At 43.2% G+C, this 17786-nt stretch overlaps 1 protein-coding gene across 1 annotated transcript; it reads left to right on the forward strand.

The window, feature by feature from the left end:
- The first annotated feature begins 3847 nt into the window (after positions 1-3847).
- On the forward strand, positions 3848-16598 carry CACNG8 (calcium voltage-gated channel auxiliary subunit gamma 8). Its single transcript, XM_063303045.1, has 4 exons — positions 3848-4358; positions 7984-8067; positions 13778-13918; positions 15784-16598. The coding sequence occupies exons 1-4, from the start codon at positions 4136-4138 to the stop codon at positions 16425-16427; spliced, it is 1092 nt and encodes a 363-aa protein (XP_063159115.1). The 5' UTR covers positions 3848-4135; the 3' UTR covers positions 16428-16598.
- Positions 16599-17786: the final 1188 nt, after the last annotated feature.

The following is a 17786-nucleotide window of genomic DNA, read 5'->3' on the forward strand; positions in this document are numbered from 1 at the left end:
ACAGCCAGAGGAAGCATCCCAGTTTTTAGGGTCTTCAAAATATTTTGCAGATTCATGATTAGAGTCTCATAGTTTGGGGTTCTGCTGAGGAAGAATCCAGAATAAAAACTTTACATAGCTGGGATTTCTTCTCCCTTTAGGTTGTGATCTTAAGTGATATTTTTATGCTAAAACAAAAGCAGTCAGTCACCTCATATGTATCTTCACCCTGGGCCATTTTATATTCAATGTCTTCAGAGTAACTGTAAAGCATCTCTTATATGGTATGTTTGCAAGGCCTTAGATCTGATCTTCCTAGCAGCTCAGCTTCTGAAATCTGTAGTTCAATGGTATTGAGAGTTTTTATTTTTACCATTAAATATATAAGCAAACAAATACTTAATTCTCCTCATAGCTGCTTTTCAGTTAGTTCCTGAGGTTTTCAAAATACTATTATAACCTAACCTAAATTACTATGTGAACAAGCAAGATAATTAAAACTCAAATTTCTCCAGAAGTTACGTATTTCTTCCCTAGAAATGTAATCATTGTAGCTTCAGGTCCATAGGAGCTTGGCATTAAAACAGAATGATTAGGAGCAAGCATTTTATACAACCCTGGAGGCACTCTTGGGTCCCCTCACCCTACCTGAGAAAAGTAAAAATCTCTATGTGCGTGATCTCCATTTAATATAATGGCAAAAGATGGATTGATGTGGAAGTTTCCAGTCTGTAAATATAACTGAAAAATATTATTATGCTCCCTATCATTAGGTTGATCTTCATTAGATGGGTAGGCATCTACAGTATGCAGTAATTCTGTATAATCTCTGGTGAAGAAAAATATTATGCACCTGTCAGTTAGAGACATATCCTTTCCATATTATTTTATGTTTCTTAGCTAAGGGCCATTTTCTACTTATGCCGAAATGATATAAACTGGGTGATACTATGAAGATACTATAAGTCACTAGTGGGGAATTGCCCTGGCAATATCTTTTTTCTGTTAAGTCCAGGATGTTGCCTTTGTCCATTTCCCTACCAGTGACCTATAGCATCTTCATAGTATTATCCGGCCATACTGAAGTGATAGAAACCCTATCCTAATTGTTAGTTGCTAGTGATGGTCAGATAACTGTGTAGTATAGAAGATGCTATAAGTTCCAGGTGAGGAGATGACGTTTCTCTCTCATCTCTTGCCTATTGATGATACAGATTTAAGTCATCCCTGGCTGTTCCAGCGTTAAAGTAGTATTTCACCCTTATTCTAACACTGCCCAAGGGAACATCAAGATGTGTTAAATCTTTTAGGCTTTGTCACCCCTTTAACTTGGGGAGAAGGGAGGTGACTGGCAGGGAAGAGAGGTAATAGAGGCAGGATAGGGACTGGCAATGTGGACAGCAAATTTCATACCAGTATAGATTTATGCTGACTCAAAAACAGATAGAGAGCCTTCATCCAACCAGCAGGGAAAGGCCCTAAGACTTGGTAGTGAGAACTCACTAAGCCATTGCTCAAACTAACCCTCATAAACCCAGTTAATGTTTATATGGCTGGGATTTTATTCCCACACACAGAAAATTAGGAGATAATTTTGTGCAGGGACCTGCTTCTTGGTGGTGTTAGTGATTTGAGTTATTGTTTCTCAGCTGCTTGTATTCCAATTTTTATAAAGTTTGTTATTGTTTTTATTTTATTTTAATTCCCACTCACTGAGATGAGTGGCCATATAAATTGGATAAATATGTAAATAAATAATAAACCCATTTCTGGATTGAATCACCTGGAAAACTGCAAGGGGAGAGTGTTAATGAAATTCTGTTCCTATTCATAAAAAATCAAACACATCAGAAAACAGATTACTATAGAGCCCTTCTTTTTACTGTCTGGTTTTTGGTGTGCAGAAGTTTCATTTTAAATAAAATTTATTTTACTTTTTGACATAGTCTTGAATCCTATGAGCTCCTAGTCAGAGCTAAAACAATCCAATTAATTAATTTCCCTCAGTAATCCGGACAGGACTGAATGATATGGACTGCGTGAGGTTTTCCTTTAGCAGAAGATTTTAAATGAAATATAGGAAAATTGCAAGGCTATTTAATCCTGAGCCTTATTTTAGGATATATGTCAACAGGAGAAGATAATCCTAGTGCAAGCTCACCAGTCCATCAGTGCTGAGCAATTGTAGAGTGTTGGATAGTTGAAAAGGAAAACACATCTAACAGGATTAGATGCTTCTGTTGATTCATTTTAAGCATCAGCTCATCCACTTATGTGCACATTGTATTTTCCCCTCTACAGCCATATAAATATGATGGAGAATGTTGGAAAAAATTCCAAGTAGGAAAATATACAATCAAATTCCTATCAACAAATATAAGTTATAAAACACAACTTCCTCTCCACTGTCACTCCAAATGGTTAGAACTGTTGGTCAGAATAGTTATTAGAGGCCACCCAGACCAAAATCTTTACCCATGAGATGTGATTTAGAAGTCCTGATTTGAGTGCACCCATCTTTGTGTATATGCAGGGACTTTTCTGTAGTGGCACCCAAGCCATTCAGTTCCCGCCTGGTACATGAACATGGCATATTTTTATTACCTTTTTTTACATGCCAGGCAAAATCCATCCCAGTTTTTTATTCTTTTCATGCTTCTTAATGATATCTGAGATGCTTTTAATCACCTTTTGTGTTTTATTTATTTTTACTGCCTGGTTCTACCATCTACTTCTATAGCTTTTATGACTGTCTTTTCTTCTAATGTTGTTATACAAATCAAACTTGAAGCTGCTAGTGATACATTCAGGTCATAATCTTATTTATAAATAAATAAATAATAAAATGTTTCAAGGGACCAGAATGCCTGTAGTTAATGTATATAAGTAAATGCCTGTACTTATCCCCATCAATGAATGGGATAAGAACACTTTCTCTAGGAAAATCTTTTTTATACCCAACTCTTTATTCTGTCTTTTCATTTTGCCCCATTTGCCCAGAAATAATATAGTCACACAGTTAATCAATTCCTTAACAAGTGGAAAGCAAAAGATTAAGCAACCCCCATAAATCAAGGCCTGCCTCAAGTTGAAGAGCAGCATCTGGAATTTAAGGGGTCTCATACTCAGAAACCCAAGGAAGGGAGAGAGAACAGGCAAACAAAAGGAAGGAAATGGACTAAAGAGATTTGACCTAAGGGACCTTGGGTGTATTCTTAGGCATTTCTGAAAACTTCCTGAAGCTGTAGATTAAGGGTGAATGAAAAATTCTAGGAGATACCACAAAGTATTTATGAATACTTTATTTTTTCCATAGGGCTTGTAAAGGTTCTTCAGTAGACATAAAAAGCAATCAAAAAGTTATCTATTCCCTCTTCCCCCTTTTACCCCTTGCCAAACCTTAGTAGCAGATTAGATGATTCATTAGCTTTCCAAGAAGTCAGGCTTCCAAAAAGCTGTAGTTACTATCTCAACATTTCATGATAACCATCTGGTGTTCCAACAGTCGTTGTCCTGTGGTTACTTTCCAGCTGTTTTTCCACTAGCTCTTCAGGATTTTGACAGCCGTGATCTAGAAGCTCCATCTTTGCAAAGTATTCCTAAAATATCATAGTCTGCTGAATATCCAGTCTTCATCTTCCAATTGCATCCTCCACAAATCTTGTCTGGATAGCTCTTGAAAATTTCTTCCTAAATTACTCCATATGCTTTCTTAAAATTCCTGGAAGTTGTTCAGAAATTGCCTCAGATGTTCCTGTATCTTCTTTGAAACCTCTCTTGAAGTCCGTCCATTCTGCTTTTGAAGTTCTGAAGAGGGGGCATCCAAGAAGCAATATTTCAGAAGTAATCCAGAGGAACCTGTGCCAACTTCACTCCAAGAAGTCCCAAGAGCTTTGCAAACGTTGTTAAGACAATCTTTCTATTCTACTCTGTATCCAGGCTCCTTCATCACATTTATCCAGGCAAAAGAAAATACTCTCTGGCTCTTATTTCTCAAAGGAACTTGTGTCCCGGATCCTGCCTACTGGAAGAGGAAACTAGATCTAGCAGGCCAGGCATCCATAATCACCACTGCCACTACTCCTTGCATTCACAACTGCTGGTCTTGTTTCTTACCGCCAAGCTGGAGTCACTTAAGCGCTGGAATGAGGAGAGGATGGTGTGGTGTGAGAAAGGGGTCCAGATTCTGCTCACAACGGTGGGGGCCTTTGCTGCCTTTGGCCTCATGATCATCGCCATTGGCACCGATTACTGGCTGTACGCTCGTGCCTTCATTTGCAATACCACAAACATCTCTACGGAGGAAACTCCCCAGAAGGACAAGAAAGACCCTGGAGGACTCACCCATTCAGGTCTCTGGAGGATATGCTGCTTAGAAGGTGAGCAACCCATCCATTGAAATAGGTTCAGGAGAGACCAAGTTCTAGAACTGTGGAAAAGCAAGCTTAGGCAGACAGCAGGTATTCCACAAGACATTACAGTACATCAAACATGGAGCAATTAATGACCAAGTTCTCTAAGGCAGTGTTTCTCAACCTTGGCAACTTTAAGATGTGTGGACTTCAACTCCCAGAATCCCCAGCCAGCATGGAAAGTTGCCAAGGTTGAGAAACACTGCTCTAAGGAGATAATTTCTTACTAGAGAATTTATCCAATAAGGAGAAGGACTAGAGGCAGAAGACAAGAAACTAAAAAAGCTTTAAACACTGCAATTATGCACTGATTAGCTGGTGTAAAAACCAATATTGCTTCCACACTGGGAGGCATTGTTTTCCCCTAAATTAACTGAAAGCAGAATTAAAACAGTGGTTCCACTTTACATTTACCCTAGTGCCATATTATGCAGCAGTGCTTGTGTTCATGACTTTCTATAATATTAAGTAAATTTGAGTCAGCAAAAGTCTCCAGCATACCTTTAATTAGAAGGTCCCTCCTCACAACTCCTGCTTTTAATTGCATTCTGTACTGTACAACATCAGCATAATTGATGAATCCTCATAAATTGGGTCTTGTTCCTCATGGGATAGGAGAATTTAAATAATTACTTCTCTTTTGTCTTCTTTTCTTTTGTAGCACTTTTTTTACTTTTTAAAAATAAACAAAAAGAGGAAATCAGTAATCAAAACTCCTAGAGTTCAGGGGAAACAAAGTTTGATTAAAAGACGTTTAAATTGCAACTCTATACTGAACAGGAAGCAATCAGAGGCAGAAGCCACAAAGAGGAAGTTTCTAATTAAAGGCACAATAGTTTTGAAAAGCATCAGTAATGTTTCTTCTAATCCACATCAAGAACCTGCCCCAAATTGTATTTGATTCCTGAGAAAAGATGGAAGCTCTGAATAAAGATGGGTAAATTAACATAGAAAACATTTAATAACAACAGGCTGTCAATTACCACCATCTGGATTCTCAGTAAAATGCAGCGGAACACATTCAAGCTTCTAACACAGAACATGGCCTAATTACAACTGATGGAGAGGAGCTTGGGTGAGGTGGGCTTAACAGGATGGAAGTATCTGTCGCTTAGTCTGAAAAGCCAGTTACCAACATCCTGCTCCAATGTGCCAACATTTTGACACAACGTAATATTGTCAAGCAAAAAAAAAAGGCAGCCAAGATGGCATGTGGGGATTCAACTAGATTATTGAGATCATCAAACAGGGTTCTCAACCCTATGCCCAAAAAGGGCATAGTTCTCCATGTCCTTATGCAGCCATTTATTCATATGGGAGAATGCATATTGTTGAGATGACATTACAAAAGTGTAAAGAATTCTTGCAGATACCTTCAAATTTATGAGCTAACACACTCAGGCTGTTATGACAGCCTTTATACTACACACACACACACACATATATATACATATATATATATACACACACATATACATATATGTGTTATTCATACAAAGCAGTGTCTTCCGCCTGGATTCCCCACCTCACCTACATAACAGTAAATAGACTGCCACGTTACCCACACAAATTCACTTAGAGAGATCCTGAGTTTTCACCCTGATAAGTGACTTTGCCTTTAAATGCTCTGAGCATTTAAGGGTAGACCCATTGGATTTTTATATCTTCATTTTAGCCATTCCTCTGCTGTGAGGCAAATCAGTTTTCTCCAGAATGGACATAATTCCCTGATTAAGGTGTTCAAGTCAATCTTCCATTTTCTGGTACTTTCCGAGTGTTGGTTTTCACTCCCATAATCTTCTAGTTAACATGGCTAAGGACAACAGAATTATAGGAGTTGAAGGCCAACACATTTGAGGGCTCCCAAATAGGAGAAAAAGTTATCCGCAAAGGAGTATAATTCTTGTCATCCAGATGTTTTGGGCTTCCATGTCCATAATCCTTTGCCCCTGGTTGCTCTAGCTGAGGCTAATGGGCATTGAAATTCTAAATATCTGACTGGTATAAGGTCGCTTCTCCTTTCTCCTTCTCCTCTTCCTACAGATGATGTAATCTGTATTTCACCATTTCCCCAATTACATTAAGAAGCATTTATTTAATTTGGCTTGTTAAATTATTTTCAGTATTCTACAGTTCGTTTACTGATATATGCTTTAATTAGGGTTTTTACAGCTTTGGTTTTTCCATTTGCTGTAAAAGAAATCTTGTTGGCTTTTAGCTAAACAATGGGTAGATAAGCAATTAACAAGCAGGTCCTTTAAAACCACCAAGTTAGATAAGTATGCTAGCTGCAGCTTTGAACTTAACATGCTAGTTGGGTTTCAGTCGAGGAGGGATGCAGCAGACAGGGATTGAGTGATACAGTTTCAGAGACTGATTTGATAAAAGTCTAGAGTGTGGGGTTATTTATTTATTTATTTATATTTCAAATTTCTATCACCACCCATCTCTCCCGAAAAGGGGACTCTGGGCAGTTATGGTGATTTCTTCTTTTTTTCAAAACACTAAACGGAACTGCAGGTCCAGCGTTTCATATGAAAACAGCAGGAAGGCATTTTGGGCATCTAACATAGCCAACTGACCTATAGGAACTCTACAGATAGGGCAGGAAGGCTGGAGTGGACTTCCCCCATTGCCGCTCCACAGCAAATGAAGTTCCTTTCAGCTCAGCATCTGTTAATACAATAGCTCCAATCCTCCAGGCATTTTCCTACCCCCACCTTGAAGCCCTCAGAGTTAATCATCCAGAACCTTTAAGTCTGCTTTGTAAGTGGGCTGAGCAACACTTAAAGGTTGCAGATGAGAAACTGGTAGCATGTGTGTACTTGCTACAGTATGTTAGTCTTACACTAGTAACCACCGATAATGTAGCTCAGTGTTTCTCAACCTCAGCAACTTTTAAGGTATGTGGACTTAAGTCCCAGAGTTCCCCAGCCAGCTTAAAATTGCTGACAGTGAGAAGCAGTGATATAGCTGGCTGAAAAGCTCATCAAAAAGAATAATGCTAAAGACATTTCCCAGGGCCACAGTCAAACATAGTAAGGGAGAATTTGGTGGGATTGCATTTAATAGTGGGGGCCTGGCTTGAGATTTGGATCCAACGTCAGCTTGGTGAACTAGCCTTTTTTTTGTTTAATCCATTCAATTGTGTCACATTCTCAGACTGCCTGGACAAGTCCCTGCAGTTGTCTTGGCAAAGTTCTTCAGGAGTGGTTTGCCATTGCCTCTTTCCCAGGGCTGAGTGGGAGTGACTGGCCCAAGGTCACCCAGCTGGCTTCATGCCTAAGGTGGGACTAGAACTCCCAGCCTCCCGGTTTCTAGCCTGGTGCCTTAACCACTCCCCAAACTGGCTCTCCAAACTAGCCTAAGATGGTGTAAAACAATCTTCTGTAACTCAGTGTCCTCCAGATAGGAAGGGGTTGCCCTGGTACACTGGAAGTCCGCCAGCCTGGGAAAAGCTGTCGTAAGACTTTGGGAATGGGAGGGAACGCTGCATCACTGGAAATCCAGCATGGGGTTAACCACTGCAGGATGCCTACAAATGCTGCTCTGACCCCCAAGCAGCTGGTAATTTGTCTCTTCCTGTTTGCAGGGCTGAAGCGAGGGGTGTGTGTGAAAATCAACCACTTCCCAGAGGACACAGACTACGATCACGACAGTGCGGAATACCTCCTACGTATGTACAAACGGGTGGCTTATAGATTCTTCTTCCTCGGCCTCGGCAATGCCATGTTGCTGCTGTTCTCTGCAGCTGGAGGAGCGGGGTTGGAATCCACCATAGGGCTACTGAGCCCCCAGGTTTTCCATGGGATGGGACACATAGTTAGACGTCGTAGTTTCCTTTTCAGGAGCCTAGCTATTAAGCCTAGCTATTAAGTAAAAGGGATGCGATTTTTTTTTTTTAGCGGTGATGGGGTGGAAATGTCTTGCGAGGCTGTCATATTGCAGAGAGGGCTCCTCTTCTGAGGCTAGGGATGCCCAGCAAAGCATAAAGAAACAACGGCACCGTGGATGCAGCTTTTTCAGACCTTCTGAATACCTCAGTTCTGTAGTACAACTTCTCATTGCCTCCTCCTGCCCCCACCAATCTGCCCCCCACTCCCATGAATACTGAAAGCAGGGCCGGGCGTCTTCCTTATGCGAATCATGCTTCAGAGGAAGGCTCCGGCCAAACGATGACAACGGCCGTTGAATTGCTTTCAGTCTGCAGAAGGAAAAGGGGGAGATCCATATTACTGCTCCCTCTGTTGAACCTCTCTCTGTTTCCTGCAGTCTTATAACATTAAAGCTTTACCTCCTTATCAAAAGGCAAGGGACACTCATATTTCCCAGGAAGTCAACCTACCGGCTCATCACTTGGTCAGCAAGAGATAATATGTTTGTATAGTCAACTGCAAAAGACTAACGTAAGTTTCAGGGCAGTCCGGTTTATGACAAGGTGAGACGGTCATGAAAAAATGGCTGTTAACTGAAGAGCTAAAGATGAATTCCAGATGCAAAAAAACAAGAAAGATCTCGCAGATTGCCAGATGCGGAACAATAGTTATCCTTTTCTTTCATATCTGTAAAGAAGCAACGTAAAAGGCAATCTTCACAAATTCTAAAAATACACCTCAGCATCCAAAACCCCAGCACACATCTGCAGAGCACAATCAAAACCAACATCAGTTTTAACAAAGATCTCAAAAAGGCCTGTCTGGCAAGTTTTCTTTAGAGCTCCCTTTCTATTTTAGGTTTGTTTTTCCCCAAATTGAGGAAAAGAGTTTGTTAGATCCTCATTGGGGGAGAATTCGACAACTGTTAGGCCTCTACCGAAAAAGTAATATTTGCTCATCAGAACTTTACTAACAATGGATCTTAGAGCATAACTTCTGATTCTAATTTGAATGTCTAGGCAGGTTTGGGTAAATGATTGTGGTCCATAAATTTACTCTTAAACAAATTAGTGATCAGTATTTGGCTGACTTCATTTTGGCTCAGAAGCTAAGCAAGTTCAAACTTAGTTAATACTTCAGTGTGTGATCATGAGGAAATTGTAGAGCTATAGGCTAGACAGGGAGATTGAAAACCTTTCCAGAAGGTGCCTACATCACATCCCTTCTGAAATGCTGCCAAGAAAATGGCGTAGCTGTATCTAGCAAATCACCAGGCGTTGAGCCTGTCTCAGCAGAGACTTCACTTTTATTGACTATTTATGCAAGATCGTGAATACGCTATTCATGTAATATAATCCATGCATCCTACTTGCTTTATACCCACTGTAGTTATGAAGCTGCATTTAAAATGCAGTTTACAATCCTTTGTAAAGAGCATGACAGTAGTCAAGTTTTCTTGTAACAAGTGGATGGGAGACCATCTTCTCTTAATAAGGGCATGGCTGGCAAACCTGCTTAAGGTGATAAAAAACATTGAACCCCAAAGGGAACATAAAGCCAAAAGATCCATATTGCTCCCACCCCAAAGATGTTCAAAATGTTGAAAGCCTGGCTGTTTCCCTAGGACTTGTAGGGTGGGTGCTGAGCCCCTGTAGAATTTTATCCAGTGAAGTTTTTGTCTTCCTGATGTTCATGATCTTTGTTCTTATTATTTGAGTATTTCCTGCTTTTAACACTGGAAGCTGCCCAGAGACTTCTGGAGTTGGGTAGTGTCTACATCAGTGTTTCTTAACCTTGGCAGCTAGAAGCTGTGTGGACTTCAACTCCCAGAATTCTGGCAGAATTCATGCTGGCTGGGGAATTCTGGGAGTTGAAGTCCACACAGCTTCTAGTTACCAAGGTTGAGAAACGCTGCTCTAAATTGATTGGATGGATGGATGGATGGATGGATGGATGAATATAACCTGCTGAATATATCCACCCACATATTGCTTTCAAGAGGCAGTTCTTCAGTCACTGTGGGAGACAGGACCCTGAACTCAAAATTGGAGATGAATTATTAATTGCTATTAATGCTTGCATTTTTAACACAAATACACAGGGAAAATGTTATTTACAAAACTCCTGCATGTCCCCTGGAAAAATTCAGTCCGTTTTCAAGTGAGCCAACATAATTCTTCCCTCCCAGTCATTAATACACAAATCAAAGCACAGCCATCCTTCAGTTTTTGCAGTTGAAAAATGCATATAAAATTGATGTGAATTTTCCTATTATTTTTTGAAGATTCATCAGGAAACAAGACTCTCTAGACTTAGAAATGAATGCACAAAACTGACATAAAATTGAAATAAAAGTGGCGGGTGCCCTCTCGTTGGCTGATGTGGCGCCTCCAGCGGTGCCTTCTTTATGCTCCTTCTTCCATGTCATGCAACGGTTCTGAAACCAGATTTTGATCTGCCTCTTGGTCAAGCACAGGGCGTGAGTGATCTCTATCCTTCACTTAACATCAGGTAGCGGTTGAAGTGGAACTCTGTCTCCGCCTAATGGCAGAGCCAGTTTGCTGTAGGGGTTAAGGCAGCAGGCTAGAAACCAGGAGACCGAGAGTTCTAGTCCTGCCTGAGGCACAAAGCCAGCTGGGTGACCTTGGGGAGGAGGCAGTGGCAAACCACTTCCAAAAATGTTGCCAAGAGGACTACAGGGAATTGTCCAGGCAGTCACCAGGAGTCAACACTGACCCAAAGGCACAAAAACAAAACAAAACAAAACAATAGAAAACTGCCCAGTTTGATTTTAAGAAAGCCAGTTTGGTGTAGTAGTTAAGGCGAGGCTAAAAACCAGGAGACTGTGAATTCTAGTCCTGCCTTAGGCACAAAGCCAGCTGGGTGACCTTGGCCAGTCACTCTCCCTCAGCCCTAGTAAGGAGGCAATGGTAAACCACTTCTGAAAAACCTTGCCAAGAAAACTGCAGGGACTAGTCCAGGCAGTCGCCAGAAGTCAACACTGATCCAAAGGCACTCGCACATGCCTGCATGCACGCACACACACACAGAGAGAAAGGTATTAGTGCATTCCCCTCCCGCTATGCATCGCTGGCCCTTGGGGAAAGCCACTGTTATTTTTAATGGGCGGGGGAGGGATGAGTGTAGACAGGAGTTTTAACATTGTTTCCTGCCACAGCCACCTGGCAGCAGAATCCTAGACTGCAAGGGCTTGGAGGCGTGGCAAGAGACTGGGCAGGGAGCTGGGTTTTTCTCTACTAGGTATCCCATACCAAGGAGCTACTCCATGACATCAGAGGCCTCGTGGTCTCTGATATCCTGAGGCTGCCGGCAGTGAGCAGTGTAGCAAGAGAAGTGGGGGGCCAAGGGTGACCCAGTTCTTTTGCCATCACAGAGACGTGGCAGGGAAAGAGTCGGCTCCCGGCACCCTTGTGCCCAAGAAGCAGCTGATAGGCATTACTGCCACGGCACAGTGAAGTGGAGAAATCCTGCTTCACCAAAAACACTGCCACTTCAGGTGTTTCTCAGGCTCCTTACACACATGGGTTTAGCTTTCAAAAGAGGGCTAAACATGTGTTTTAACTGGTGTAAAAACAACTCAGAGTGGGAAGAGGAGCCATTGCAAGGTGTAGTGGGAGAACTTTACTTGTCACCTGCTTCTCAGGGTGGCTGACAGGCACACTGGATGGGCGGGGACCACCAGCTTCAACATCCCATGGATCAGGCATCGTAGCTGATGCTTGGGGTAGAGTGGGGTTCCCAATAAAATACCCCATCCATGGATCAGCTGCGGCTCTGACCAGGGTGTGGTGGATCATCCATGTCATGGGTTGGGACTGCCCCGCAAAGCGGGTTTACCAGGCAGTCCCAACATACCCCACGGATTAGGCTGCTTAGAGGCACTCAGCCGCTTTATCACAATCCCCAGATCCGTTGAGGCTGTCCAGTAAGGCAGCTGTCAGTCTCAGGGAGGTGACGGTTGCCACCTGAAGTAGCAGAGCTCCAAAAGGGGCCTATCAGTTGATATCAGTGAAGCACCTATGCGAAACCCTTGCACAAAGCCAGAGTAAGTTTGGGTCGATGATTCAGCCCAGCAATCTAGCCATCTGTTGAGACTCGCCTCTTCCCCAGCTCCAGCCCATTCCACAGGGATGGATATTTTTCCCAATGGCTGGTAACCTTCAATGGTAGGGCAGAGAAGGGTGGGGGCAGGTGCTGGGGACATGGAGGGAAGTGTTTCCAGGTCGTTCTGGTATGGCCACAAACCCCGCCATCAACCCTGCATGAAAGTGGGCCAGGGAATGGGCATTGGCTCACTGCAACACCTTATCATATGGTCATTTCTGACCTTCTCCCCCACGTGCCACAGGACTGATGAAAGCCACTATTAGCTTATTATTAATTGTATGTTTATTTTAAGTTTTAAAAGGGTGTATTTGGCCTGAGAATGCAAACAGGGCATGAACCCAGGATATTTCTATGCGGAGAACTATCACTATGCTTCTCTCATGTAAAGGGGTTGATTTTCCACACTTGAATGTGTGTGTATATTATATTATGTTCCATCTACATTATTGGATGGGGAAGAGTCATAGCTAAGTGGGAAGGAAAGGGAATTTTTCAGATCCTTCTGAAAAAGATCCCAGGTTTCTTTCTTACACATTTGTATGTGCATGTGTATGCTTGTCCACACTCACATGTTAAAAGGCCATCAGGAGTTTAGATTTTGCATCACCCTACCACATGTTTATAGAGAACACTGTCACGACTTCAGAGGCTTCCCTTGTCCAGTAGTAGCTGGATAAACAGTGGTCAAGCAAAGCAAATTACTGTTACTTTTATTTTAATTTTTATTGAGGATTCCTCAAAACACCCTTTCAAAGCCGACGTTCTGAAACACAGTCACAGCTGTCTCAGGGGCTACTAGATTTCCCAGTGATAATGCTGTCTGCCATACAGACTGAATGTGCATCATATTTTGGTTTATGAGTAACTTACTAGATCTCCCAGTATCCGCCTTCCTTCAACAGGTTTTAACAGCCATGTAAATGAAACAAGCTTTAAGGAGGTCATAGTTCAGGCATATTTGGTATAGTATACTCCATAAGAAGAATTTTATAGCATAGCTCTTGATGGACTGCTCCAAAAAGTTTGTGCAGACTCCATGCTTTAGCATTTCTAGACATTGCCAGACTGACAGAATTAAAACTTAGAAAAAATGCACAGAACATCTCCTTATCATGAATAAGGCTAGCCCAGAATTATCTCGTTTGCCAATTTCCAATGCATAAAGAGTTCTGCTCAGAGACCTGTTTCATGCCCTATTTTATAATCTTCTATTCCTCCCTCCCTCCCTCCTCCCTTCCTCCCTCCCTTCCTTCCTTCCTTCCTTCCTTCCTTCCTTCCTTCCTTCCTTCCTTCCTTCCTTCCTTCCTCCCTTCCTTCCTTCCTCCCTCCCTCCTTCCCTCCCTCCTCCCTTCCTTCCTTCCTTCCTTCCTTCCTTCCCCACAGGTGTGGTACGAGCCTCAAGCATCTTTCCTATCCTAAGTGCTATTTTGCTGTTGCTGGGAGGATTCTGCGTAGCTGCCAGCCGTGTCTACAAGTCAAAGCGCAACATCATTCTAGGTGCTGGCATCCTATTTGTTGCTGCAGGTAAGTGGTGTAGTGAGTATAGTACTGTGAGTAGATGCAAACTATCCCTCTCTGGGTCTCTGGTGAGATTAGCTTTACGCCACAGCTGGTTTGCTCATCGGAACTCTGGCTCTCAGCCAAACCCTTTATCTCGCAGTCCATCTCTCCTGATCCATTACTTGCTTTGTACCACTTCATGCCTGCGTCTTCGGCTTCACATCTATCTCCGCTTTCCCCTTCCAGTTGTGTTGTGACAACAGCAACCAGAAATGTAATTGACAATTCTGTGACTTGCAGGCTTGATTTATCTGAAACGGTCTCGACTGGGGGAAAGCTGTTCTGATTTCACAGGCATTCCTACTTGTCATAGATTCCTTTCCTACTCACTATGGAAGAGTTTGGAATTGTATGCTTAGCATACAGAAAGTCTTGGTTCACAAGCTCTCCAGGACCTTATTAGCAGGCCTAACTTTAGCTAGAGGTTTAAGTGAGATGCTGCCAGTACGAGTGCACCATACACCCAATGGCTTGACTATATAAAGGGGGTAGGCCCATACGCTGCATTGTTCCATACTCATAGACATGCCATGCTTTCATCGTCTTCCGTTTCTTTATTTATTGATCATTCATCCTTCTTTCCACCCATCTTTTTCTCTATCTCTTCCCTTTCCAGTCCTGTAGATAAGGTAAGGGCCTTGAATGACTCCCACTCCCTCTCATTTTCCTCCTCCCCCCATTGTATACATCCAAACAGTAATGAATCCTCTATCCTTCCATTCAACCAGCCATACAATCAAAATTTGCATCATGGCAGCCATCACATGGACCCAGGAGAAGCCAGGAGCTAAAGTCAAGGACTACCAAGTATCAGCAGAAACCACTGACCAGTCAGAATCCTAGTCCATGCAGAAAAGTGTCTGCAATTCTTTCTGGATAGGAGAACTAGAGGCCAGTCTCACTATGGGTGTGTGCAGTGGGGGGTAACCACTTCAGGACATAGAAAGTTCTATGCCATCTAAGGCGGGGTGTGCAGCCAGTGACCCATGGGTCATATTTGTTGCAGCCCTTGAAGCCCCTCAGACTGCACTACCCAAATTTAGTAGGAAACTACCAAATTATAGCAATGTGCTTTTCAGCTTTTAAAAAACAGAAGTAAAATTGGTGTACTACTCTCCAATAGGCTTAGCAAGCCAATTTTTATGTTTTAAAGAAATCCAACCCCCCGAAAGAGGGAGAGAAAAGAGTTCAGAAGTTCTTGTCCTGCTGTAATGGTTGCCTAATCCCAAATACTCATCCTCACAAGCTCGAGCTTAAAGATAGCTGATTTATTAAAGGAATAGTATGCAAATACAGAGAAAGCTGAGAATGAGCAAAAGCGCGCCAAATACAAACTTAAAAGCCTTGCCTTCCATCCAGTCCCGCCCCAAGTACCCGTCAGCACGCACCCCCTCCCAGGCGCTAGCAACCGTTACACGCGCCTGGGAAAGTAACCTTGAATAGGGTTGCAAACCCAAACATACATTCCAAAGATCCAAAACAAAGAAGAGAGCATGAACGGAAAATACCAGCAAAGAGCAAGCTGAGTACACACGGAGAAACGGTTTGACATGTGAAACGTTACGATGTTAACAGAACATTGAAACGGGGAACATGACACCTGCCTCCTAAAGGGACAGTTCTCAGCTACCAATAAAAATGAAAATAAAATCAATTTATGGCTCCTGGCTGCAAAAAAAAAAAATGCCCATTATGATCAGCAATGATGCTTTCGTCTGTAGCTATGCAGGTGTAGTCCTGCTCCTGAATCTCCATACCGGACTCTTCCTCGTTCTCTTTTTCTTTATCAGTCCATCGTCAACCTCTCTCATTTTTCTTCTGCGCCACAGGCCTCAGTAACATCATTGGCGTCATCGTCTACATCTCGGCCAATGCTGGTGATCCTGGCACAAAACGTGACGATGAGAAGAAGAGCCACTATTCTTACGGCTGGTCCTTCTATTTTGGTGGCCTTTCCTTCATCCTGGCTGAGATGATCGGCGTGCTGGCGGTTAATATATACATCGAGAAGAATCGCGAGGCGCATTGCAAGAGCCGCACAGAACTCTTGAAGAACCCTTCCTCCTCCTCCTCGGCCATCCTGCGCCTGCCCAGTTACCGTTTTCGGTACCGCCGCCGGTCGCGTTCCAGTTCCCGCTCCACCGAGCCCTCGCAGTCCCGAGAAACGTCTCCCGTTGGCCTGAAGGGCTTCCCTTCCACCGACATCTCTATGTACACACTGTCTAGGGACCCATCCAAGGCCAACGTCAGTTCCCTCTACGGCGGTGCGAGCGAGACGGCCTCCACGGGGGCGACGACCTCCGGGGCAACCGGGACTGGTGGTGGATTCTTGCAGTTGCACAACACCTTCCCCAAAGATCCTGGGGTGACAGTCACAGTGACCGGGCCTGGTGTAGCCGGAGCCACTGGTACCCTGGGTAAAGATGCCTCTTCCAACACCAACACACTCAACAGGAAGACCACGCCAGTGTAGGGATGGACTTAAGAGAGGAGAGGGCATGGGAAGGAGAAAAGGGGAAGAGAAGATACTGTTGAAAGGACATCAGGAGAGTCAGAATGTTGAGAAGCAAGGAAACCGTCCATCCAACAAGCATCTTCCTTGCTTGCTTGCTTTGCTTTGCTTTGCCCTTCATCCTCTCCTCTCCTCTCCTCTCCTCTCCTCTGCTCTCCTCCCTCTCCGTCTCCCTCTCCCTCTCCCTCTCTCCCTTCCTCCATCTCTTGATCCATTCAACCACCCAACCACCCAACCAGCAGTTCACTTCCCCGTTTTACCCATCAGCAGGATCCAAGATCACATCTTTAGTGGGACAGAGGTGGGGGTCATGCTATGCTCACCAAGGGGCTTTCATGAAAGGGGTGCAGGGATCACCTGCTCCTATTCCCCAGTTTAAGAGAAACTAATCAAACATCACAGTCCTTTCCAGCGGGCACCTTGAGGAGAACCAGGATGGATACTTCCCACACTGGACTACACAATAGCAATGCTGTGATTATTGACTGCTCAGTAGTCGTGGGGAAGAAGGGTAGTTCTTCTTACATACTAGGTTGAGACCTCTGATACAGCCTGCCAAGGGACATGTCTGGACGAATGCCCAGGCCCCCGCTCCTAAGCCTCCTACTCATGGCTTCCACAGCATACTGTGCCAAATTTGGGGCTGCAGTGTAGATCAAGAGGTTATTTGTTTCCTCCAGAGGTATAAGGGAACCCTCTCTTCCACTGCAGTTTAATTAAGGGCTGACAAAAAAGTTTCTGCCAAAACAGTGCTGGAGAAAAATACAAAAAAAAAAAAGTGGGTTTGAAAATCTAAATGGACCTACTGCCCCCTAGTGGTTGTCAGAGGTATTTCTAATCCACTAGGCTTTGCCATATTTCCTTCCTTTTTATCCTTGACTTTGGCCCAACTCTTAAGACCGAGCCATAGCTTTTCCTGAGATGAAGCTGCCTCTGGAGAAGAGGGAATCTGTATTATAAAACTGTCCCTTGTCCATATTGAAGTGACATTATACCAATTATTAGTCCTGTGGTTTGTCTTGTCCACCCAACAGAGCAGCCTTCCCCAACACCTTATCCTCCGGACACGTTCAACCACAATTCCCCTAATTGTCCAACAACAGAATGGGGGTTCTGATTCATCACATCTGGAAGAGAGCAGGTTGGAGAAGGCTGCAGCAGATAGAATGACTGACAGATTTTTCCCAATGTTATCTTCTTTTCTATATCTGGAAGAACTTTAAAGGAAAGAAACAGAGATGGTTTACATCTCTTCTTAGTCCTACCTACCCCAGAATCAGCTTCCTAGAAGACTTTTTACATATATGATAAATTTATAAG

The sequence above is a fragment of the Candoia aspera genome, chromosome 4 (assembly GCF_035149785.1).
Source record: "Candoia aspera isolate rCanAsp1 chromosome 4, rCanAsp1.hap2, whole genome shotgun sequence".
In the NCBI taxonomy this organism is placed as follows: domain Eukaryota; kingdom Metazoa; phylum Chordata; class Lepidosauria; order Squamata; family Boidae; genus Candoia; species Candoia aspera.

Excerpts from the sequence above, each read along its gene's own strand:
- CACNG8 (XM_063303045.1), top strand. The coding sequence starts at position 4,136 with ATGGTGTGGTGTGAGAAAGGGGTCCAGATTCTGCTCACAACGGTGGGG. Across the intron at positions 4,359-7,983 it reads GAGGATATGCTGCTTAGAAG|GGCTGAAGCGAGGGGTGTGT; the intron begins GTGAGCAACCCA and ends TCCTGTTTGCAG. Across the intron at positions 8,068-13,777 it reads CAGTGCGGAATACCTCCTAC|GTGTGGTACGAGCCTCAAGC; the intron begins GTATGTACAAAC and ends CCTTCCCCACAG.